The sequence below is a fragment of the Cnephaeus nilssonii genome (assembly GCF_951640355.1).
Source record: "Cnephaeus nilssonii genome assembly, chromosome: 4".
Classification (NCBI taxonomy): domain Eukaryota; kingdom Metazoa; phylum Chordata; class Mammalia; order Chiroptera; family Vespertilionidae; genus Cnephaeus; species Cnephaeus nilssonii.
Window position 1 is genome coordinate 73,125,501 of NC_137075.1, and position 25,077 is coordinate 73,150,577.

General features: G+C 42.1%; 1 protein-coding gene across 6 annotated transcripts in view; it reads left to right on the forward strand.

Moving 5' to 3' along the window:
- Positions 1-10,502, forward strand: part of KTN1 (kinectin 1) — a 99,697-nt gene extending 89,195 nt beyond the window's left edge. For all 6 annotated transcript variants that reach the window (XM_079767899.1, XM_079767901.1, XM_079767898.1 and 3 more), the window contains 4 exons: positions 331-414; positions 1,991-2,083; positions 3,218-3,338; positions 10,026-10,502. In XM_079767899.1, coding sequence (XP_079624025.1) covers positions 331-414; positions 1,991-2,083; positions 3,218-3,338; positions 10,026-10,030 — 303 coding nt within the window. In that variant the 3' untranslated portion in view covers positions 10,031-10,502. The remainder of the gene's footprint in view (positions 1-330; positions 415-1,990; positions 2,084-3,217; positions 3,339-10,025) is intronic.
- The last annotated feature ends 14,575 nt before the right edge of the window (positions 10,503-25,077 follow it).

The window sequence follows — 25,077 nt, forward strand, 5'->3', positions numbered from 1 at the left end:
TTTAAATATGAATGGATTATTATGAATAGTGAATAGGAATACTTTTAAAGCCACTTGACTAGAATTTGATGGTTTTGTTTTTACATTTACAGTTTTCTTCTCTAAACTCTAGTTTGTTTCTATAGCTTTTCTTACATTGACTTAGCTTTACAGATGGGATCCTCCACTGCTTAGCTTTTCTATACATCTGGTGCAGCATATTGGCTAATCCACTGTGCATAACTGTTAGAGATCCCATTCTTTCTCATTCATTCTTCAGTCCTAGACGTCTAAGCATAATCAAAGAAGGATGAAAATAAAGTTAATTATGGTGTTCCTTTATTTTTACAGTTAAAAACACAGTTAAATGAAACACTCACAAAACTTAAAACTGAACAAAGTGAAAGACAGAAGGTAGCTGGTGACTTGCATAAGGTAAGACACTGCTTGTCCAGAAGATGTTATTGCATCATGCAATGTTGTGCCTTGAATCTTAAACAAACATACTGCTAATTCTGCTGTTATTTTTTTGCATTATTATATTAATTTGTTTATAAATTTAAACTATTTGTTATATAGTTTTTGGAACTAAACTTTTTGGCTTGTTTTAACATTTTTAATTTGCTTAATCATTTCATCACAAGTGTGTAATTGATTGCTTTTTAAAGTATAGAATAAACTTTAAATTTAATTGAAGTTATTCTTTTTTTAAAACTTATTTACAGCCATATATTTTTTGAGGAGGGATTAGCTTATATAGTTATTTATCTTCATGGATCTGAAAGATGTATATAGACCTCTGATGTTTCAGAAGTTTGTTCCTTTCATTTATTACTTTGTAGAAATACATTTTTCTTAGTCTCATAAATAGGCAGTTTTTAGGATTACATTTTTTCTTTGCATTAGGTTGACACGTTATTTGTAATTTTGAGATATTTTTCAAAGTGTAATTCATGTGTGCTTATTATCAAAGCTGCTTTAGAGCTGTGATTGTGTTCATTAGCAAAACAAATACGTCACTTTTCCAAAAGTTGAAAGAAATGTTTTTGTTGGTTCTGTATGATGTTATGCAAAAGTATAGGACTTCAGAATTGCTTCAGATTACTTTGGTGTTATTGTTACCAGAAAATAAAATGTGAACTTAGGAAGTTTGTTTTAGAGCTCAAAACTTAGGTACATGATACAATTGTCAAGGCTGAGCAGTCTAGTTTACTTTAGTATGTGGTAATTTTTGACCTCTGGACCAAATATATAAAACATGTAGTTTTAGCTTAGCAATTTAGTTTCTCAGATATACTTCAAGGATATTAAACAGGCACTCAAAGATACTAGATATGCCATGTTATTTGCGATGGCTAAAATGGCAATAATAGGCAACAGTGATGTGCCCATATCTATATAGAAAGACCGTGTAGCACTTGATTGGAAATGCACATAAATATTTATTGACATGAAAAATGTTAACAAAATGCAATGTAAAACAAACAAGTATAAAACAGCATGTGTGTTAAAGACCATTTACTGTATACATTTTTTTGTGTGCCAGTTTTCTATTTGCCCTTGTATGCACAGAAGAGGGATCTAGACCAGGGGTCAGCAAAACCACAAACTATTTTAGGATTTGTGGGCCACATATGACTTCCTCTCATATACTGTTCTTTGTTTGTTTGTTTAACATAATCCTTTACAAATGTAAATACCATTCTTAGCTCATGAGCTGTATAGAAACAGGCTGTGGCCAGACTTGGCTGACCCCTGACCTAGCCTAATGTTATCCTAAATGTGTATTGTTTGAACTTTTTAAAACAGTGAGCCATGTGTTTTATAGTCTGGTGGGGGAGGAAGCTGTTTTCATTTTGGAGAAAAAACTGAATAGGTTGGCTTTACATTGTGTTTTTAGAAGAGCTTTATTCTTGTACAAAAGATCTAAGAAAACCGCTCATTGTTTTTCTTGTCTATATTTAATTGTCAGTTGTAGTATGTGGAGGCTACCATATTGCTTTCTTTACAGGCTCAACAGTCACTGGATCTTATCCAGTCAAAAATAGTAAAAGCTGCTGGAGATACTACTGTTATTGAGAATAGTGATGTTTCCCCAGAAATGGTATGTCTTTTCTTTAACTTCAAATCTCAGGGCTTATTACCTTATAAATTAAGTAAAGTAAAACATGTACAAGATCCATCTATGACTTAAAAAATGCCTTTGTAGCTCTGGCTGGGTTCCTTAGTTGGTTAGATTATCATCCTACACACCAAAAGGTTGCAGGTTCAATCCCCAGTCAGGGCCCATACATCAGAGGCAACTGATCAATATTTCTCTCTTATTTCTCTCTCTCTTTCCCGCTCCCTCCCTCCCTTCCTCTCTCTCCCCTCTCTCCCTCTTCCTCTCTCTCTCCCCTCTCCCTTCTTCCCTCCCTCTCCTTCCCTTCTCTCTCTCTCAAATAAATTCTTTTAAAAATCCTCCGGTGAGGATTAAAAAAAACAACTTTGTAATGTGCTTCCATCAGTCATGTTGCTTTTTTAACTGATACCCTATCTCTTAAATGCAGTGTTTTTATTAATGTTTGTTTTCCCTTTAGCTTAGTAAGATGTTAATCAAGGTTTGTGTTGGGAGGTATTTTGGTATACTGTTTAAGAGTATAGACTGCTTGTGTTAGAATCCTGTCCCTACTACTTAGTAGTTGTAAGACTTCAGGCAAATTCCTTAGCCTCTCTGTGGTTTAGTTGCCCCATTTGTAAAAGGCAATTATAATAGTACCTATATTGTAGGATTGTTGAAAGGAATAAGTGAGTTACTATATAAATCAGCGGTCGCCAACCTTTTGGACCTCACGGACCACCGGTTGGCGACTGCTGATATAAATCACTTAAAATAGCTGGTAACACAACAGTGCCTAGCACTTAGAAAAGCTCAGTATATGTTTATTGTTGTTTTTACTGTTATTATGAATGTTTTCTTCTTTGGTGCCCCACATTTTTTTCTGATCAGAGAAATGAATTCATATCTGACATTCAGAGATTCTAGGTTTTTCCCTTTGTTGTCCAGTGACAACATTTATGACAGCTTTCTTTGGTGCAAACTAATTTGCATCACTAGGTATCAAACACTCTTTCTCTATGTGGTTTTTACTGTTGATTTTCATGTCACCTTTCAGATTTTTCATGTTGTATTTAAAACAAAAATGTTCTGCCCTTTTCTTGTATTTGGAGTTTTTCACTACTTCCATCTTTGTTTTAGGAGTCTTCTGAGAAGGAGACAATGTCTGTAAGTCTAAATCAGACTGTAGCACAGTTACAACAGTTGCTTCAGGCAGTAAACCAACAGCTCACAAAGGAGAAAGAACACTACCCAGTAGTAGGTAAGAATAACTGAACTATTACAGTCTGTCTATGGGTAATAGGCATAGTGTGTATATGTGAATGTATGTTGTACTGTGTGTTTATCAAAACTACAGGAGCTGTTATTGCCCAGCAGAAATATTTCCTCTATCTCTTTCAGAACCTCCAGTGACAGCTTTAGCTTTGTTGGAGCTTTATTACCATTTTGTACATGTTTTGGTCTTCCAGCTTGGAGGGAGGGAAAAAACCCTTTATTTTTACCTCCCTTGACCTTTGCATAAAACATACACTCTTGTAACTTGTTTACCTAGGTTTTGTTCATTGCCATAATGTCTGCAACTCCTTTACTTTATCCTGATCTAAGTTCTGGTAAAGTATCTGTGCATTTTTTTTTTTTTTAATGACTTGGTAAAATAAAGTGACTGTGATGTTTTTACGAAGTTAAGATTCTGAGCTGAAAATCAGGTCATCACAATTTCTTTAAATTGGATGCTGGATTTTTTGTTTCTTTGTTTGCTTATAAAGCTAACCAGATCCATTTTTTAACTTCTGAAGTGACGGTCTTAATTGAAGATAAATAAATCCATCACTAACCAAACCATGTTAAAAAATTTTATTGCCTATATTACCTGGGAAAGCTCAGATTTGTTGCCACTTAAAAATGACTTGCAGGGATGTAATGTGCAGCATAGAGAATATGGTCAGTAATATGATAACTATGATTGGTGACAAATGGTTGATTGACTTATTGTGGTGATCACTTTGCAAGGTATTTAAATGTGGAATAACTTGTATACCTGAAACTAATATAATATTGTGTATCAGCTATAACTAAAAGTAAGTTTAAAATATATATACTTAAAAAGTGACCTGTGTTTTAGCTGGTGAATAAGATCAATTGATTGGTTAATTCCTGGGTTTTACCTGTTTTCAGAATGATTTAAGTCATATTGACCTTGGGTAATTAGGATATTACAATATGCATGAAATACTTCAGATATTCTTCTTTCAAAGCTGTTTGTTCTAAAATAATCATGGTATCTGGAGATGAGTGGAGTGACTTATACAACACACAGGGGCTGCTCATCACTGAACTGTCTCTTTCAAAACCCTTACTTAAGACTCTTTAAGTCTGTACGGAGGCCTCAGGGTAAGTTAGGTGTCCTGGAAAAGCTGGAATGGACAGCTGTTTTTTTATTTTAGACATGGGTTACTTTTATTTTTATTTTTTTTATTTTATATCCTATGCTTTAACTTTATTTTTTTTAATCTTTATTGTTGAAAGTATTGCATATGCCCCATTTTTCTCCCCATTGACCCCCTCCAGCCCAACCACACCCTCCATCCCAGGCCATCACCACCCTGTTGTCTGTGCCCATGGGTTATGCATGTATGCATATAAGGTCTTTGGTTGATTACCTCCCACACACCCACCCTCCCCTGCCTTCCCTCCAAGATTCCGCACTCTGTTCCATGCTTCCATTGGACAGCTATTTTTTTTCCTCATTTTTTATTAAAGTATTATATGTGTACATATCTTACCATTGCCCACCCCCCAACCCACTCCCATACATGCCCTCACCCCCCAGAGTTTTGCGTCCATTGGTTATGCTTATATGCATGCATACAAGTCCTTCAGTTGATCTCTTATCTCCCCCACCTCTCCCTAACCTTCCCCCTGTAATTTGACAGTCTGTTTGATGCTTTACTGTCTCTGTATCTATATTTTTGTTCATCAGTTTATAATGTTCTTTATTATCCATAAATGAGTGAGATCATGTGGTATTTTTCTTTCATTGACTGGCTTATTTCACTTAGCATAATGTTCTCCAATTCCATCCAGGTTGCTGCAAATGGTAAGAATTCCTTCTTTTTTATGGCAGCATAGTATTCCATTGTGTAGATGTACCATAGTTTTCTGATCCACTCATCTGCTGATGGGCACCTAGGCTGTTTCCAAATCTTAGCTATTGTAAATTGTGCTGCTATGAACATAGGGGTGCATATATCCTTTCTGATTGGTGTTTCTAGTTTCTTGGGATATATTCCTAGGATCACTGGGTCCAATGGGAGTTCCATTTTTAGTTTTTTGAGGAAACTCCATACTGTTCTCCACAGTGGCTGCACCAGTCTACATTCCCACCAGCAGTGCACAAGTGTTCCTTTTTCTCCGCATCCTCGCCAACACTTGTCGTTTGTTGATTTGTTGATGATAGCCATTCTGACAGGTGTGAGATGGTATCGCATTGTCGTTTTGATTTGCATCTCTTGGATAACTAGTGACTTTGAGCATGTTTTCATGTGTCTCTTGGCCTTCCTTCTGTCTTCTTTTGAAAAGATTCTATTTAGGTCCGTTGCCCATTTTTTTATTGGATCATTTATTTTCCTTTTATTAAGTTGTATAATCTGCCTGTAGATGTTGGAGATTAAACCTTTATCAGTGATAACATTTGCAAATATGTTCTCCCATACAATGGGCTTTTATTATTGTTTTGTTGATAGTTTCTTTTGCTGTAAAAAAGCTTTTTATTTTGATGTAGTCCCATTTGTTTATTTTCTCTTTAGCTTCCATTGCCCTAGGGGCAGTATCAGTGAAGAAGTTCTTTTGGCATATGTCTGAGATTTTGCTGCCTGTGGATTCCTCTAGTATTTTTATGGTTTCCCGTCTTATGTTTAAGTCCTGTATCCATTTTGAGTTTATCATTGGACAGCTATTTTTATTACAGGGGCATTCTGTCTCTTTTTTTAAATCCTCACTCAAGGACATGCTTATTGATTTTAAGAGAGAGGGGAAAGGAGAGAGACAGACAAGAGAGACATCAATGTGAGACAGAAACATCAGTTGGTTGCCTTCCCATACCCACCGCCAGGGATCAAACCCACAACCTAGGTAAGTGCCCTGACCAGGAATTGAACCCCAACCTTTCAGTGTACGGGATGATGCTCCAACCAACTGAGCCACCTAGCCAGGGCCTGTCTCACTTTTATAGAATGATTATCCTCTGGCCTGCCTTAGCATATGCTCTCCTTTAAAATGCTATTTCAGGCCAGTTACCTTTAAGAAGACTTTCCAAATAAATTCAGTTCATTCTTTTAACCTGTCAGCAAAACAATTATTTCGTAGTCTTTTAGCCTTAGGATGTTGACCTTTCAGTTACCTAGAGTTACACTTCTGTCACATTACCACCTTCCAAAAATAGGAAATGCCCTTGCTTCCTGCTTCTTACTCTTTTCTCTCCACGTGCTCCTTCTGTTCAGTCTTGAAAACCTGCTCAGATGTCTTATTTTAACCGTGCACTTCCTTTAGGTTACCACCCTATTTTTTCTTTTACTTCACTCTTCAACAAAATTCTTAAAATAAGAAACTATTCTCATAACATCTACTTCTTGATATTAACTTGTTCATCTAGTCTAGAATGGCTCCTCTTCCTGCCTTTCCAATGAAACTTTTTTTGCTGAGGTCATTAGTGATTTCCTAATTGCTGGATCTAATACAGGTCCTTTGTTTGCATGGAAGATACTGAAATATGCTAAATAGGCTGAAGTCAGTCCATAGGCCTTTGTGTTATAAGGGAAGGGCTCATTTCCAAGAGTTTAAAAAATTATGAGATCACCGACTACCCTTGTCTTTAGACCTCATCAGTAGTACCTCTCCAGCATCTCAAAGGTGTTCTTGAATATTTTCTTTTTCCCCCACGCACATGGGTTGCTCATATTAAGTCTTGTGAACCATCTTTGACTTGGCCTTTTTCCACATTTGCCTTAATCATATTAAATTTGACACTTATACTGATCATTGGTAATAGCACTTTTGTTTTTTAAAAATTTTTGCTCTTAATATATAAAATGTAGTAACTTGTTAAATAAATATCTATGCTCTGGAACACGGCTAAAACTGCACTGTTTGGCAGGCAGCTCCTATAAGTGATAGCTCAGCAGTCTTTTGTCAGCTGATGAGCATAAGTCCCTATCTGGCAAGTGGAAGGGAGGGGTGGGCATGAACAGTAGTACAGCAGGAGGATAGGATGGGTGTGTGAAGGTGGAGGTCCTCCAGGCACTGAGGACCTCCTTCCTTCGGTGTGTTTTACCCAGCACTGACAGCACTGACAGCACTGACAATGCTAGCTTCTCCCACAGATCCCTTGGTCCCACAGCTCTTCCTTAACTGTTGGTGTCTCTCTCAGGTTTTTAACTTCAGCCATCATTTTTGTGCAATGTATTCTCCCTCTTGTGAACTATTTTAAAACTACTAGATGATTAAATTTTAACTGTAAATTTTTAAATCATCAGAATGTAGGTAATAGGTTAAAGCTGATATCAGGAGACTTGTTTTTAGTATATACGAATTGTTTAAGATAATGCTGTACATTATCAGTGAGGGAAAAGCTATTTTTAAAAGACAAATGAGAGAGGTGATAGACAGTAATTTAGTTTTCTAAATCCTAATGCACAGTACTTAGCATTTTTGTAGGAATAGGAGTATTTATCTTATATCCTTAATTGGTAAGACCTTAACCTTTCTTTTCTTCTGGATGTCTTCCTGCCCATCTGCTATTCCTCTCTCCCAGCAAGCCCCAAAAAGAAGGCTATCAGACCCCTGCTTTTTAAAAAAAATTAAGATAATTGCTTAATTATCTTAATGACTAGTATTTTATAATATACTTTTTTGTTCCCAGATTATCTACTCTTCTTTATGTTTCCTATTTGCCTGCCTTTGTGTTCTAAGTGTGTACCTGTCTGTATCAGAAAACTTCATCACCCCAGTGTTTTGATCTGTTTGGACCATTATAACAAAAACCCCACAGACTGAATGGCTTAAACAACAATTTATTTCTCACAGTTCTGGAGGCTGGGAGTCCAAGATGAAGGTGCCAGCTGATTCTGTTTCTAGTGAAACCTTCCTGGTTTAAAGATGGCCATCTTCCCTTTGTGTCCTCACATGGCAGAGGGGTGAGGGAGGTCTCTGGGTCCTGTTTATAAGGGCACTGATCCCATTCATGACAGTGGAGTCTTCCAAAGACCCCATTTCCAAATACCGTTTACATTGGGGGTTAGAATCTCAACATACGGCTTTTAGATGGACACAAAAGATGCAGCTTCCCTGACCTTGGAACCAGTTTGTGGAGTCCCGTGGAGGGAGGATGATAACTTTAATAGCTGACACTTCATGAGTGTGCCTCCGAGCATGAGCATGCTTCTGGCACAGAGGCATTGTCATTCATGTAATCTTCATAACACGCAGCATGGTAGATAGGTAGGTATTGTTAATTTTTAATTCCCATTATACAACAGACTCAGAATTGGTTCTGTAACTTGGTGAAGGTCACACAGCTGCTAACTGGTGAGCTGGGGTTTAAATCAAAGTGGTCTGGGCCCAGGGCCTGTGCTCTGAATCAGTACTTTCGTTCTCCCTGATTCAGGCACTGTGTGCTTCCATCCCTTCTATCACTTCTTCCTTTTCTCCTCATTTTGTCTCATCCTTTGTTGCCAGCTTCCTAGAGTTTCTTCTGTTAATTCTGACTTTTTCCTAAAGTTGGTGTGTATTTGGTTTATTAATAATGAATGGGAGAGGCTCTCAGTGTTATCCAGAAAAACTGGGGTGAAGTATGTATGTGCTTTCCCTACTCCCATTGACAAATAGATTATTTTATGATGCTATTGTCTCTTGTTTCTGAAAGAAAGAATTCTTTTGTAGTGCTATTGAAGTATAATGTTGACGTTCCAGATAAAAACTAGCTTTTATTTCTACACTTTACACTTGATCAGGTTTTCATTTTCTGTAATGTGTTTACATAGCACTTTATAGTTTAATATGTGTACTTTCTGATCAGCTGTTAATCTTGTTTAGATAACATGCTAGCCAGTGATAACTTTTACTTTCTAATTGCTTCTTTTCCCCCTCAACTTTTTATTTTGAAAAATTTCACACAAAGAAGTGTTGAATGAATAGTACGTTCACATAGCTTACCTGCTTTCTCTCTCTCTCTATGTATGTTTTGCTGATGTCAAACCATTTGAAATTAATGATGACATTTTATCCCTGAGCACTCCAGTGTGCATCTCCTAAGAACAAACGCATTCCTTTATAAGTCCACAGTATCAGTATCACATCCCCAAAAATAAAACAGTAGTTCTATATCATCATCCAGTATTAAACCCATATTTAAGTTCCCTCAATTATACCCCAGATAGCTTTTGTTTTTCCCAAACCAGCATCCTATCAAAATTCACATGCTGCACTTGGTTATGTCCTTTGAAGGTAATTTCTTTAGTCATTTTATCAGACTTGGAAAGCTTCATATGACCTCAGAGAGTCTCTGAACCTATTTACGCATGAGTGGAAAGTTGTAAATTTCAGTCCCGCTTTTCAGGGCTACTCACTCACCTGAATAGCTGTAGAGGGCTCTTGAGTAGAACTAACAAAAATGGATTCTCAGTCTTGTTCTCTTAAATGTTTTTAATAGGGTTTTAACACCCTTGCATTATTCTAAGTTTGGTATGAGGTTTTGACTCATATATTTTAAAATCCATGTAAAAGTTTCAGAATTTTTCCCTTGGATTACCATTAATATTAATTGCTTTGATCCTAGTCGAAAGGACCATGCTAGTTCAAATGGAATATGTACTTCTGGTGCTTGTCAGAAGTTTCTGATTGCCTTTTGTTTCTTTGTTTTAAAATGAATTTATTTATTTCTGATCTTTTACAGAGTGAAGTAATTGAGAAACTGTTCAAGAATAACAGGAGGCATTGTATTATATTTTGCCAAATTAAAGCCTTATTTATGTTTTCACCCTTTCTACTTCGTCAGAAACACTGAACAGAGTTTTGTCTTTTCTAATCCTTGTTAGACTACTGATTTAAAGAGAGAAAAAAAAGCCAACTCTGTAGACACCTTCAGAGTTTAGTTTTATAATAAAAACTGTTTGAATAATTAGACCTTTACATTCCTGAAGATAAAATAAACATGTAATCTTTTATCTTATTTTGCTCAATAAAATTGTTCAGAAGATCAAAAGTAAAGACAATGTAAAATTTAACATTTTAATACTGATGTTGTGCACTGTTTTACTTAACATTTTGGGGAGTAACTGCCTCTGACTTCCACTCAAGAAAACACTTTTTGTTGCTAATGTAATCGGTTTTTGTAATGGCATCAGCAAATAAAGGGATGCTTATTATCAGACTTGTTCTAATTTCATTGAGCTTTAATAGATTTTATTAGCATTACAGGCCAACACAATTAGTAATTTCAACCTTCAGACAAGATGAGATAGGCACTGTTGATCATACAACCTCTCTGCTGGAGCCCTGGGTCTTCTCTGGGATTCTGTGCAACGTAAGTCTTATCCAGAAGAGCTGCCGGTTACAGAAAGCACAAGCAGATATTTAGGGTTTCATTCTTACCACCCCCACTTCAGGTTGAAGAGCTCTACTTTATTTTTACTATTACTGTTTTATTAAGTAATAATAATAAACTTTTTCAGTTTCCTTCTTGCCAGGCACTATGTTATAGTTCACATGTTAATCTTTTTTTTTTTTTTTTTAATCCTCACCCAAAGATATGTTTTTATTGATTTTTTTAGAGAGAGAGGAAGGGAGGGAGAGAAACATTGATAGGTTGCCTCCCAAACGCACCCTGACTGGGGATTGAACCCACACCTAGTAGGTATGTGTCCCAACCAGGAATCGAACTCCACAACCCTTTGGTATCTGGGATGACACTCCCAAGTAACTGAGCCACCTGGCCAAGGCCATGTGTTATCTTTTGTTGTTGTTGAAGAAGCTTTAAAAAAAAATAAAAATCGGTTGGCCTGGCTGGCATGGCTCAGTGGTTGAGCTTCCACCTATGAATCAGGAGGTCGTGGTTTGATTCCCAGTCAGAGCACATGCCTGGGTTGCAGGCTTGATCCCCAGTGGGGGGATGTGCAGGAGGCAGTCTATCCATGATTCTCTGTCATCATTGATGTTTCTATCTCTCCCTCTCCCTCTCTCTGAAGTCAATAAAAATATATTAAAAAATGATAATTGGATGAAAAACAGCCCTTCAGATGCTAAAAAAATCACTGACCAATGTCTGTGCCACTGAGTATTGAAGCATTAAAGTGCCTGGCTTCCCTGCAGTTTGTCATGCTTCTACCATGGGGCCTCCACTTTGTTCTCTTGTGTAAAACGTTCTTTCTTGACTTGATCCCTCACCATCTAGAGATCTGTTTAAATGTCACCTTTCTCATCAGATCTTTCTCGATCATCCAGTATCTCCCTGCCTCCCTGTCCCCCTACCTGTTTTTGTCTATAACATTTATAATTTTCAAATAGATACTTGGTCAGTCCCCAGACCCCACTGCAGAGTAAGCTCCATGAGGGCAGGAATTGCCTCTTTTGTTCTTTGCTTTATCCCCAGCCCTGAGAAAGTGCCTGACATCTAACTGTGCTCAAATATTTAAATGAATGAATAGATGAAATTTATTTTTATAGCTTGCGGATTGTTGCTTCCCAACCTTTTCACTTCATAGCACACCTATCAAATAATATTTCTAAGTTATATGACCAGGGATGCCTGCCTAGGGATTTGGGATTCCCCAGGCCTTACCTGGCTGCTTTCAGCAAACCATTGGGAAATTGATCTGAAGGCCAGATACTGTGTCAGCATCTTCTCTCTTTTCCTTTGCTTTGCTATAAAGCTACTTATGTCTTTGCCACCTGAAAACAAACAAACAGAAATCCTGTCTTCTATTTTACAAACTTTCCTTGCTAATCTTCTCTCCGGAGTTTGGTTTCTAAGAATTGTATAATTGTATTATTTTTTTAATCTTCCTCTATGTTGGAATTTTTTAAAAATAAAATAATTGTAAGAGACTCAGAGGACTCTGTCTGGTGTCTTATTTGTGTCCTCTTCCTCAACATTCCAACCCAAATATTCACCTTTTTGCCTCTGAAATGGCAGGAAGTTGTTAATATTGCCTGTTCCAGTTAGGGGTGGTTGAAATAGTTAATGGTTATTTAATTTTATTAAAAGTCTATTCCTGTTACTTGCATCAATTTGTCTTACTTCCTTACTCCAGAATCAAACAGGAAAAGCTTATCACACTCCCATTTGGTTATTTTTCAGATATGCCAAGATAGCTCTATGCTCTCCAAGTCATTCCCTCTAGGTTAAGTATTGCCAGTTCTTAGTTGCCCTGAATATGAAGGGCCACACTAGCCTGCTTGCCTCATCCATCTACAACTGCCCACTGTAAGCAGTTCACTCACTGGGGGGAAAGGGAGCAACGAAACTAAGAGGGAGCCATGTGTCCTGGGTCTCCAGTGGCTCTCCTTGCCACTATTGGAGCCAGTTGAGGCAGAAAACCCTGATTACTCAGATTGGGGAGAACCTACAGGGAGGAGAGAATGACCATGTATTTGGGAGCTGAGTTGTTGCTCCCCCAAAACAGAATGGAGAGAGCTGAAAGGGAGGAGTGAGGGGATGCCTATGAAGCAGGCTATAACCTTGTTGGGTGTGGCAGAACTAGTAAGTTTCCTGGAGGTCAGTGACCAGTGTAAAGCACCCAGGCTGGAGCAGCTTGCAGGTGGTCCCCCAGCAGCACGAGGTTGTAGGTGTGCACCAGTTGGCAGAAGCTGTATTGCCCACAGTTTGAGCCAGGGACAGATTTTCCACGTGTCTTGCATCCCAGGACAGATTGCATATGGGCACCTGCCACTCATGGGATCTTCCCTAGATGGTGTGTATAGGAAAAGAAGTGACCATCAGCAAAGGGCTGGTCTTGTAAGACCCCAAAGGCACCTGCTGGAGCCATTGATTCTTGACTCCTTCATGAAGTGGAGACAGAGGCCCGTGCTAGTTAGGGCGGCCCGGGTGACTCTTCTTGTGTCAAAGGTGTTTGCTCAGGAACAAGCTGCTTGCTCTTCATCCTGACATCTGCTGGGTCCAGGTGCTGGAGCTATTTTAGGTGGCTGACTACAGGAGTTCCTTCCCACCTCCCCTGAGCTGATTCCATGAGCCTATAATTGCTCTGAACCTGTGTGTGTGTGTGTGTGTGCGCGCGCGCGCGCGTGTGCACGTGCATGCTTTATAAGCTTGCTTAGTGATCAGTTTGATTTAGAGTTCTAAAGAGCTCCCTATGGGTTTTTCTGACCTTTCTCAAAGCAACTGGGTCCTCTGTCCACCAGGGGACAAAGTCTCTGAGGAAGAGAAGTTCTGAATGAGCCTGGGGTGCATGTGCTCTTCTTGTCAAGCTCAGCTCCCTGGGTTTCGGGGGTGGAGAGAGCTGAAAGGGAGGAACTGAGGGAGCCCAGGGAAGGGCGTCCTGTGGGTTTGCCCACGGCTCTGGGCTTGAGACCAAAGCTGAGGGGTGGCAGGATGGGACTCCGGTAACACCAAGGTTCTCCTTTAGAAGCGACTGGACAGCAGGTCATAAGCCAGGCCACCTGGGAGCACTAACCAGAAGATAGGAAAACTGAACAAAACAAAGTAGATTTTAAGTTATAGAGACATGTATTTCAGTTAGATACACGGAAGAAATGCCTCCCAGCAGGTCCAGAAATCTTAAATGGGTTTCTAAGGAAGTGGACAGCACTCTTCAAAGATGCTGTGAACAACAGGAGAAGTAGCAGCAACATCCCTCACATTTCTACAGAACTCGGGCTCCTATTCATTGAGTTCTTGCAGCCTCAACCATGTATCACACTCATGGAAGACGAGGTTCACATTATAAGCCACTGGCTGGAAATCACAAAGGGTGCTTGAAGGCACCAGGCTGCAAATGCAGATCTGACTCCAAACCTCTAGGTTCTCTTTCCTCCAGTTTTTTTTTTTTTTAATATTTTTACTGATTTCAGAGAGGAAGGGAGAGGGAGAGAGATTGAAACGTTTCAGAGAATCAACAATTGGCTGCCTCCTGCATGCCCCACACTGCGGAGCGAGCCCGCAACCCAGCCATGTGCCCCTGACCATAATCGAACCTGGGACCCCTCAGTCTGCAGGTCAACACTCTATCCATTGAGCCAAACCAGTCAGGGCCTCTTTCTCCAGTTTTAATAATAGACTCCAAAGCAAGGTTGGAGGTTTCACAGGGCTGTTGTCAGGACATAGAGGTTATACGTGTGAAAGCACTCTGAGGAATGGGCAATACTCTGCAAATATAAAAGACATTAACCGTATCCATGGATTCTTAGCGTACATCATATATGCAATCACTAGGGGGAGGCATTAGACAAGGCATATAGGCAAACTTGGTTTTGGAAGGAAAGTGTGTTTTTTCCTAAATGATGCTCAAGGATTTAAAATGGAAAAGCAAAGGTTTGTATGAGGGACTGGCTGCCATTCTCATCCAGGTTTGATGTGCTTTTGATGAGGTGTTTCCATGAAGGCATCTTAGTCTATCATGAATAGTTTGGATAGTGGGTGATGCCCAACAAATGAATGGAAGATACTCACGGCTAAGCACAGACTCTCTCGTGGTTCTTTTTGCCTTCTGTTTGCTCTGTGATCATTTCTGTGTTTGTTGAGGTTCTGTTTCTCCTTTATTGTTTCCACTTCATTTCTTTTTAGACCGTGTTTGTTGTTCATGTTAGAGCTAGTAAGGCATGTTCCTGATCCTTCACATCCCTTTCATGGTGTTATGAGCTGGCCCACATGGCTATTTTATCCAGGTCATTCTAGGGCTATTTCTAGGTCATTTTCTTCCCCACTTTTTCCTATGGTGATTTGTTTTCTTCTCTTTCCATTCTTCTAGAATTCGTCATTATCCTTCTGCTAGCTGCAAAGAATGTTGGATTAGGAAGCCAAGTCTCATGAATCCCACTAACTAGCTGGTTGACCAGAGACATTGCAGAATCCCAGTGAACCTTTGTTTTCAGGGATAATTATAATTTCCATGTTTACCATCCAGGTATATTTATTTTGTATAGTAATCTGGCTTTTGCCTCTTCTGTGCATTCAACATTACCCAAATAGTCCATCTTCTCTACCACTTCAAGTATTTCTGGGTCAGTTTCCAGGTCCTCATGAAGAAGTCCCCCCTGCAGTGTCTGCTCTGTCACGTCAGATGACCCTCTGGCCAGAGCAGACCAATGCTGTGTGCGGCTCCGTTACCAAAGGGAGAGTGGCTCCCTTGCTTTGCGTTACCACCTGCTAGAAGGGTCCCAGCGCAGTGTTGTTTGAGCTTCCATGTGTGATGGAGTTTCACAATCATCTCGGTTGCCTTTCTCACATTCAGGACTGCCTGGAAGTGGGTCCTATCATAGCCCCCACGCTTTCATCCTGAGAACCTCCTCTAACAACCAAGGACCAGTGAGTTGTGCTGGCTTCCCTCTCCTTTAGGACGAGGCCTACCTTTCTACACTCTTCTGAAAACAGGTTATGTGCCAGGCATAATAAAAGTTACGAATCGATCAGGAGACAAATCTTGAGTTCTTGGCCAAGGACTTTCCTTGTGCATAGACTGTTGTCAGGCCTGTTCCTATGGCTTCTGAATACGTCGGAGCCTCAGCGGTGCACACAGGAAGCTCTGGCTGAAAATGACATCTCTGTTTTAGTTGAGGAAAAGTTGCCATAGTCACCATGACTACCCTCTTGTTTGGTCCTTCATGGTTCTTCCTTCTACATTTCTCTTAATCTCCTTTCATTTTAAATGCCATCATAAAGTGTTCCAAACTGAAGAGGGCATGTCAAAAGGATACAGGCGCCCTAGCCGGTTTGGCTCGGTGGATAGAGCGTCAGCCTGCGGACTGAAGGGTCCCAGGTTCGATTCCGGTCAAGGGCACATGCCCCGGTTGCGGGCTCGATCCCCAGTGGGGGACGTGCAGGAGGCAGCCAATCAATGCTTCTCTCTCATCATTGATGTTTCTATCTCTCCCTCTTCCTTCCTCTCTGAGATCAATAAAAATACATTTAAAAAAGAAAAGGACACAGGCTTTGCTTAAAGGGTCTCCCCTAATCACATTTGGGGCAACTTGAGCATAAAAGTTATTAACAGCAATGGATAATAGCACATTGCATTAAAAAAAGAATCCACCAGTTTACATTTATACTATAATAAAGTGGAAGGGAGAAGGAAAAGCTTTTTTTTTTTTTTTTAGAAGAATGCCAATTAATAAACAGGAATGATTAAAAAAACATTTTTTAGCCACTATAGTAATAATTAATTCAGGTAAGAATTATTAATGGATGCTGAAACCACTGGGTGAAGGGTTTTGGGGGAAGAGAATAGTCATACAGTCCCAAAGTATCATCCTCTAGATTACTTGTTAATTAAAAAGGGAAAAGGGTACTTTTATGACGGAGAACTCTGGCAGACACTACCTTAACTAAGTGATCAGACAACACCAAGAATGGACAAATCGACATAGTGGCCTCGGTGAGACATATGAGGACACCTGTGTGGGATTTTTGCCAGAAATGTTGAGCCTGCATGGAATCAAGAAGAGACAATCAAACATCCAAATCTGGGAACATTCTGCAAAACAACTGGCCTGGATTCTTAAAAGAAATTCAATGTCCTAAAAGACAATATGTCTGGGAACTATCCCAGATTAAAGGAAATTAATGAGACATTTCAGTTAAGTGTGGTCCCTGGATCCTGGATATGGGGGAAATCAGACCCTAAAGAACAGCATGAGGACATTTTAATATTGATGGTAATAGGATTACATCAATGTTAGAAATCATAGTTTGTGTAATAAAGGAAAAGTAAATAAAGTATCATTTATTTTGTATGCATGAGTGTCTCAGAAAAAGAATCTTTATGTTTTTCTAAAAGTTTCCCAATATTATGGACTAGTAAATAGTCCTGTGACCCTGACTTGCTTCTTTTCTGATTTCCTCTCCCAATTTCCTTTTCTGTGTTTTTCAGTTAGAGGGATCTCACAAAGAAGAGGGAAAATCAAGAGATGGCAGTTGAAGGGCACCATGACTAGCTGGTGTTTCCCTTCAGAACAATGGTGGGGCAGCCACAGACCTGGATAGTAGGGGCCACTTGTTTTTGTTGGACCAGTGCTTGTATAGCACTGGTTTGGGGGCGGAGGGGTGAGACATTTTACTTCCTCTGGGTCCTGAAAGGTTGCTTGTTTTCTTTGCTTTTTCTAGCTCAGCACCCAGGGCAGGCATCTGGAACAAGGGAGGCTCCATCAGAGAGCCTGTGGGTCTAGTAGCTCCTTGGGCTACACCAGGGGCCGGAAGCTCACAGTTCTTTGCCGAGAGGAGAAAAGTTGTTGCTATTTAAAAATTATCATCCTTATTGTTGTTATTGTCACTGTTATTGTTACTTAAGTTCCCAAAGTGAAAAAAACCTGAAAGAACATAAGGTGGACTTCATGAATAATAGAATTTGGAAAGAATGAATAATTAAGGACAGTCTTTCCTGCCAAACACAAACTTTTTCTTGGCTTTGGAGAATGTCTTTGGTTTTGTGTTTTTGAGTTAGAGAAGAAGATAAATTGAATTTGACATCAGGAGTATTTCAGAGAAAGGATCAAACCATCAGAGCCAAGCACCAAGATGGGGGAGATGTTGATAGAAACCTCAGACATGTGTGGGTGACCCCAGAGCACGGATGACTCTTGCTCTACGTGGTGTCCACAGAGGCGACTGGGGGTCTGCTAGGGGCCTCTGAGGTAGCCTACTGGAGTCCTGGTACCCATCTTGGTGCAAAAAGAACATCCAAGGTCCTGTGCGCCCTGCAAGGGCATGCAGGGAGGGGCTGAGAGAGGCCCAGAGTGGGGCTGGGGAAGATCTGGTGCATGGACATGTATTTAAATTTGACAGTTAAGTTCGCTGCCATCAGCACAGTGGGGGCTCAGCTACAGAAATTAGACTGATTTATGTAAAATTAACATTATATCTTGACAGTCTGAGTCGAGGTGGTAAAATTCGAATGGCTGTACCTATTTTGTTGGGCTTAGCTGGGGCCTGAACAAATGAGCAGGCCTTGTTCTGGTGTTACTGAGTGGGCGGTATTGGAATTTGTTTTGCTTGTTTTGTTTTGGATTAAATGGTTTCCCAGGACTGCGAGGCCAGGCCCTTTATTTTAGCCCAGTCTCCTGGTCCCCTCCGGGATTCCTGATACCCAGGGCCCTGGGTGGTCTGCAGTGAATCTTCCTCCCCCGCCTCCCCACCTCCTACCTTCCAGCCTCAGTCTGCACCTGGTGGCCTGAGATGATGGAGATGACTGTAAAGGCTGGGGACATGGGGCCCACAGGAGAAGCCACCAGCGGTTCCTAAAAGGTAGGAGGTCTCTCCCACTCCACAGGGCAGAAGCACTTATACTGTTTTTCTTCCAGCGCCCACATAACTTCCCCAGGATGCAGTGGTCAGACTGAAGGCAGCTGGGACGAGTTTCAGGGAGCACGGAGCAGGGGTAAGAGGCATCCCCTGCAGCTTTGAGCTCCCTACTCCCCTCCCAGCACCTTGTACAATCCCTCACCACACCAGGAAGGGCCGTGCTGGGCAGCTGCCAGCTCAGGGGAACCACTGCCACAGGTGTGGGGCCTTCTGATGGTCGTGACCTTTGGGAACCCAAGGAAGTTACACAGAAATCTGTAGCATTAGGAGCCTCAAGAAACTGCAGTTGTTTGGCTTTGAGTTTTAAACCTTGAGTCATAAACTGTCCATTACCCGAGAGACTCACCGTTCTGGGAAACAGCATGCACCATTTGAGGAGGATGAGGTGAGGTGGGTGCCTCCTGCACGCCCAGAGAGCGTTGGCTGGTACTGACTAGCTCAGGGGTGGTCGTGGGCTTTGGAGGTTGCAGCAAGCCATCTGAGAGCGATTTGTGTATTTTTAAGGACTTCTACTCCAGCTCCTCCTCCTCAGCACTCTGCTGTCCCTGACACTCCAGGTGGTGACAGCTGGATGCTACCTGGCTGCACTCGCCTTTTAAAGGAGGTAGAAGCCCTTTCCAGACACAAAACATTGAAGGGTCAGCACACAGCCAGGCACCTACCCTGGAAAGGGTGGTAGGTGTAGGACACAAGCCAGCTGACAGTTTCTCTACCTGGAAAACTAGGAGTGGGATGGGGCTGGGTAAAGGAGGAAAGCATAATGGAAAAGGAGGTAAAAGATGCAGCTTATTACAAAGCACATTTGCATGACAATGCAAATACAATAGAGCAGAAAATCAGGGAAAGTAAACACGCTTATGAAAAATGCCATCAAAATTTACCTCCCAACTTTTTGGTAGCAGAGACAAAAAATTTAGTCTATTAATAGGCAAGAGACTTTCTATTTACTACTACTAATAGCTAATAGTTCATGACTTCTAGGTACCAGGCACTGTTTAGGCACTTGCCAGGGAATGTCTTCCATCCTCCCAACAGCTCTACGAGGAGGTGCTAACTTCATGCCCTTTTTTTACTTATGAGAGAACACACAGAGAGGGAGGCGGGGGTTACATAACTGGGAAGTGGTGGCCCAGGGACATTATGCAGTAAGACTCCACAGCCCCACCCAGACCCCTCAGCCTAAGGCAATGCTGTTTCTGTATATGGAAAAGGGGATGCATACTTCTTTTTGGCTTCTTGAAATGCATCATCTAACCAAGAACTAGCAAAGTGTCCCACAATTGCCCGATGGGCCAAATCTGCTTCCACCTGGTCAATAATATGTTTATGGATGGAGAGTGGAAAGCCTGTCTCGAAGCAGGTGCCACGAGACGTTAGGCGTCTCCCATTCCTGAAGGTCGCTTAGAGAGGCAGAGGGGCCGAGAGCCCTTGCTTCACATTCGGCTTCCTAACCCCAGCTTCTGCCAATTCCAGTGATGGATTCAGAAGTGACGACGGCTATGTTGAAAGTTAGGAGGAAGAGGTAAGGCTTTCTTTTAACCAAGTAGCACGTCTTTGTATGTGACACATCTCAGATGCCCCTTATTCTCTTGGCCTCACCTGCCTCCTAGACACAGCTGCTTACTCCTCTCAGCTGCTAAGGTGGGGATTGACTGGCAAGGCTCTGGATTCTGATGCCCAGTGTCTCAGGCCCCTCCCAGCATTTCTGGACGCGCATGAGCGTCATACCTCAGGTGGGGGCTCTGGCTTCCTGGGGGCCAGGGTCATTTGATGAAACTCAGTGCAGGGAAGAGAAGCCCACGGGCCACTTTGGCCGAGGAGACTAGAGAAGGGTAGATAAATTCTGTCTCCATTTTTCCCTTTGATGAATTTTTTTTTTCTTCTCTTTATAGCCTGACCAGGGATGTCCTGTGTGGCAAGAAGATATACCTATGGGGCAATGGCTGAATCTCATTAAGACTTGTTGGCAAGTAGTGGACAGCACAGTAAGACAGCCCGAGTTTACTTCCCATCCTCCCCTGACCCACCCTCCTTTCCCTTCACTTTGCACTTTCAAACTAAAGCATCAGCCTTTAGCCCTGGCCTAAGGAATGCAGGCTAAGAGGAATCTAACATGAGCTTTGGAGTCAAAGTGAAGTTCCTTCTGAGCTTGTTCTCTAGGTCCCTGTCCTGGACCATTCAGTTTTAAGGGAAGGTGACTCTCCATGGACCAGACTGTCCAGGAAGCAGTGGCTGTGTGGATGCTGTGGGCTCTGCAGAGAGAGTCTACTCCCCGTATCCCCATGCAAGTGTGACCGGGGTGGGGACTTCAGAACCAGAGGACGAGGACAGCTGCCACCCTCTTTCACTGCCTTACTGTTTACCTGGTCCTGCCTTGATGGTCCCACCTTCTCTCTCTCTTTTAAAAAATTTTTTTAAAATTGATTTCAGAGAGGAAGGGAAAGGGAGAGAGAGATAGAAACATCAATGATGAGAGAGAATCATTGACTGGCCACCTCCTGCACGGTGCTCTCCACTGGGGACTGAGCCTGCAACCCAGGCTGTGCCCTGACTGGGAATTGAACCGTGACTTCCTTGTTCATAGGTCGATGCTCAACCACTGAGCCACGCCGGCCGGGCCCATCTTCTCTCTTTTGTCTGCACTGGTAGACGTGCCTCCAGCCTTCAAATCCTATTGTACCAAGACGATCCAAATTCCTCTGACTGAGCCTTATGTCTTTCCTTCCTAGCAAGCCCTCCAGGAGTGCGAATCTCTGTTGTGAATTAGTGATATGAGAAAGTTGCTGCTCTAACTTTCCGTTCTAATCACTCTGAACAAATTCCCTTGCTCTGATGTGACTGCCAGATTCCTGTGGGACTCCTCCCGGATGAATTGTGGACAGCTGAGCATCTCGTTGGCAAAAGAGAAATAAGAACTGGAACTTCCCCCCTTGGTCATCTGTTGGCCCCGGGCGGTAGAGAAGTCTCACTATGAAACACCATGTGGTCGCCAGAGACACATATTTCCTATCCGTTTCTATTGGCTCTCATTCCACAATGACATAACCCAAGATTTCACGAGCTAATGAATCTCTAAAAATCCAATTTAAGTCTTTGGGGTTTATAAAATGTCCCCCAGTTTTCCTGTAGATGCAATAAAATTACCAGAGCACAGCTACCCCACAGCAAAGCTGCTCAACCTCCTTCCAGGCTAGTGATGAGGGGCTGCCTTGGTGAGAGGGGTGAAAGGAGCTGCCTCATCTGAGGACAGAAAGGATGCGTTTGTGCCTTCAGAGTCCCGGAGGCTGGCTGAGGTGGGAGATGAGATGGAGGAAGCTCTTTCAGTGTCAGAGAAGCAAAGCCACGTAGCTCCTGGCGTGGTTCTGTCCTTTTCCACCCCAGAACCCTCAGGTGGGCAGCTCTGAGGCAGGGGTGCATTGTGGGAACCATGGCCCCCAGAACGAGACTGAAACTCTCTTGGGGTTACTGCTTGGGGAAAAGTAATTTCAACGGACCCTCCCTGAGCTCTTCAGAGAAGCTCCATTTGGGCAATTGGTGTCTTGGGGCCAAAGCCTCAGAGCAGCAGGCACCTGGGCTGCTCTGAAAGTAGCTCATCAGTGGGAAGGTGTTGGGGGTGATGAAAGGTCGGGAACTGCAGTAAAGGTAAGGCAGGGAGATGTGTGAAGACAAAGGAAGCATCAGTGTTCGCGCCTGGAAAAGCTGCCCCGGTCCAGGAGCTGAGTTCTGAGGCCCCATTGCCCAAGCCTCGGGCCTCTTTCTCCATCCACCACCACCTCTGTCTCCCATTCTCCTCCCCTTGTCTGGTCCCCAGGAGACTGAGGAGGTTAGGGGGGCTTCATGGATAGAAGGGTCACCACAAACGTGCTTCTAGGATTAACTTGAACCCTTTAGACATTGGAGTCTGGGTTTTTCTCTGGGAAAATGTCCCTGCTCTCCCACCTTGGATACCCTTTGTTGCCTGATGGGTGAGCATTAAGGCAGCCCAGGGCCATTGCACCTCCGGCTGTGTATGCTGCAGGGACAGCTGGGATGGAAACAGTCGGTGCCTTTGCAGTCGAAGACTTTTTCTACGGGTTCTTTCGTGGACCTGTAAACAGATCTCTTGCCAGTGTTTTCTTGGTCGTATCTTTGGTGCCAGGGTGTCTGACTGCTGTTTTGTCTGGAGGTGCATCCAGAATTGACTGCAGATGATTCAGCCTGGGGTCTAGTTTCTCTCTGTCCGGAGACTCAGCAAGACTGTCAGTGGATAGGCCTCCGCGGGCCTCTGACTGCAAATCCACTCGGCTCCTTTGTCTCTGAGTGTCCTCCCGTCTGTGTGACACTTTCAATAGCTGGGCCTGATGTTCCTATGAAGACGGCGGGGTAAATTCCCGAAGAAGGAGCAGGATAGCGTTTCCACGGTGGCAGAGTGCTGCCGTTTTTCTCCTTGTTTTGTTCATATCTCTTCTCCTTCCTTACACAGCTTTCCTTTTAAGGTTAATCGAGGAGGGGGTCCCATTAGGCTGTAGAGATACTCGGTGTTGCTGGTTTTCCTTGGAGTGCTGAGAGATAACGAATGTTCCCTGTCGAGAAAGAGAAGTACCTTACACTGGAAACCTAGGACACTGCTGTCCACATAGCTGCTTCTCTGTGTGAGGCACACTACCTACTGATTTTATGTTTCTGATCATCTGGGCATCTCCTTGGTTTTCAAACTTTTAAAAGAAGCAGACCCCTCTTCAAGTGAAAAACCGTAGCCCTGATGTATTAAACAGAAAGCAGACGCCTTGGTTGTGGAGGTGGGACCGATGCTCTACCCTCTTGACCTTCTCTTTCCCCCTTCGTCCCTCGCAGCAGCCCACAAGCCCTGGCACTCTGTGGAACAGTGAAAAGCCACTGTGCTCGCAGAAAGTGTGAGCTGGTGTATCTCGGTACTTCCTGGCAAGGCCATGACACTGGCAAAGACTATACAAATCATCAGTTTGACAAGAGCATTTTAGGGAATTCATGGTACAGGTGCTATGGCTGCTATACAAGGCCATTTGATGCTTAGTTCCTGCCTAGAGGGAAGCAACCACTTAATTCCTATAACAGGTACATGGATATGTGGATGCTGGTGGTGCTGAGTGCCCATTTCCGAAGTGGCCACTGGGACCCAATCCAGAAAAACATAAGGATGGGAGGGAGGCACGTGTAGTCTTGAGAGCTACAAGTCTGCTCAGGACTCCAGCAGAAGAGGTTCTTCTATAATTTCTGAATCAAGGCTCATTGACAGTCAAAAAGCCAAAGAGTTGCCTTCATCCATGTTGGTGCAGTGAAGCTGTTGTCTTCCATTTGACTTGAGGGTCACTGATAACAACTTAATGACTTTGGTGATATAATTGTTTCAGGGCTTATGTGCTAGGACTGGCCTCTACTTCCTGTATAAGTTTTCTATGCCCATATGTGTCTTATCCTCATTGCTGGAGCCTACCATGGACCATTCACCAACTTACTGGGCTGCATCTTTCTCAAAAAGCACAGCTAAGGAGAGGTGGACAGAAGGTGGAAATGTGTGATCTGAGGGTTGCTGACTGGCAAGGCCTTCCTTGTATGTGATACTAGTCTACCCTGCCAACTGCTGTTACCCCTCCAGCTTCCACTTAATCATAGTGGTCATCCACTGTGATCACAGACAGTGTTAGTTGCAGCCCACTTTGTCACGTGAAAGAAAAAAGGAACAAGTACTTGGAAATAGCTTAGTCTGATTAATCACATCCTGTTAATCTCCCACTATTTCTGAGAAATCACTAAGGGGAGCCTAGTAAGTGCTATTAGTTCATGACTGAGTGATTGCTAATTGGTTATTCATTTAAAAACATGAAGAAATTATATTTAATGTTGTTGTCTTTATCTGGAAAGTGGGTTGTTTTGTTTGACAGAGTATTAGCCGTGATATCTTCGGGTTAGCACAAACCACTTGGTCCCCCTTGAAAATTCATAGATATAGAATTTTAAAAAATTCTTAGGTATTAAAATAATAGGTATTATTATTAGGAGAAAAAATTCTCTCTCCCATTTATTGGTCCCATAACACGGAAATGGTACCTGTCAGGCCTGATGCAGCTTGCTTGCTCCATCCATGGGGTCTTCCCCTCTCTCCTTGGAGATAAGCATGGGGTTCCCTCTCTTGCTTCCACCCTATGACACTTCCCTAAAACACATTGTTCCATAAACTATCTTTCTGCTTTATTATAGTAATAATCATTTTTTGAATCTTTTTAATTTTCTTAGTTATTATGGGAAATATAGTTGTGAAGGGTAATCATTGCTTATGAACAGTGACAATAACCTTTTGGCTTACTGATCCTTGTCTAAAAGCTTGCTGACAAGGATGCTCTCTTGGGGTGCAGTATATTATTCCCCCATTTTGTCCCCAGACACAGAAGGTGGGCACAGCAATGAATATGGACTGTAGTGGAATTCAGGAAATACAAAGTTGGATGTTAAATCTTGGCTC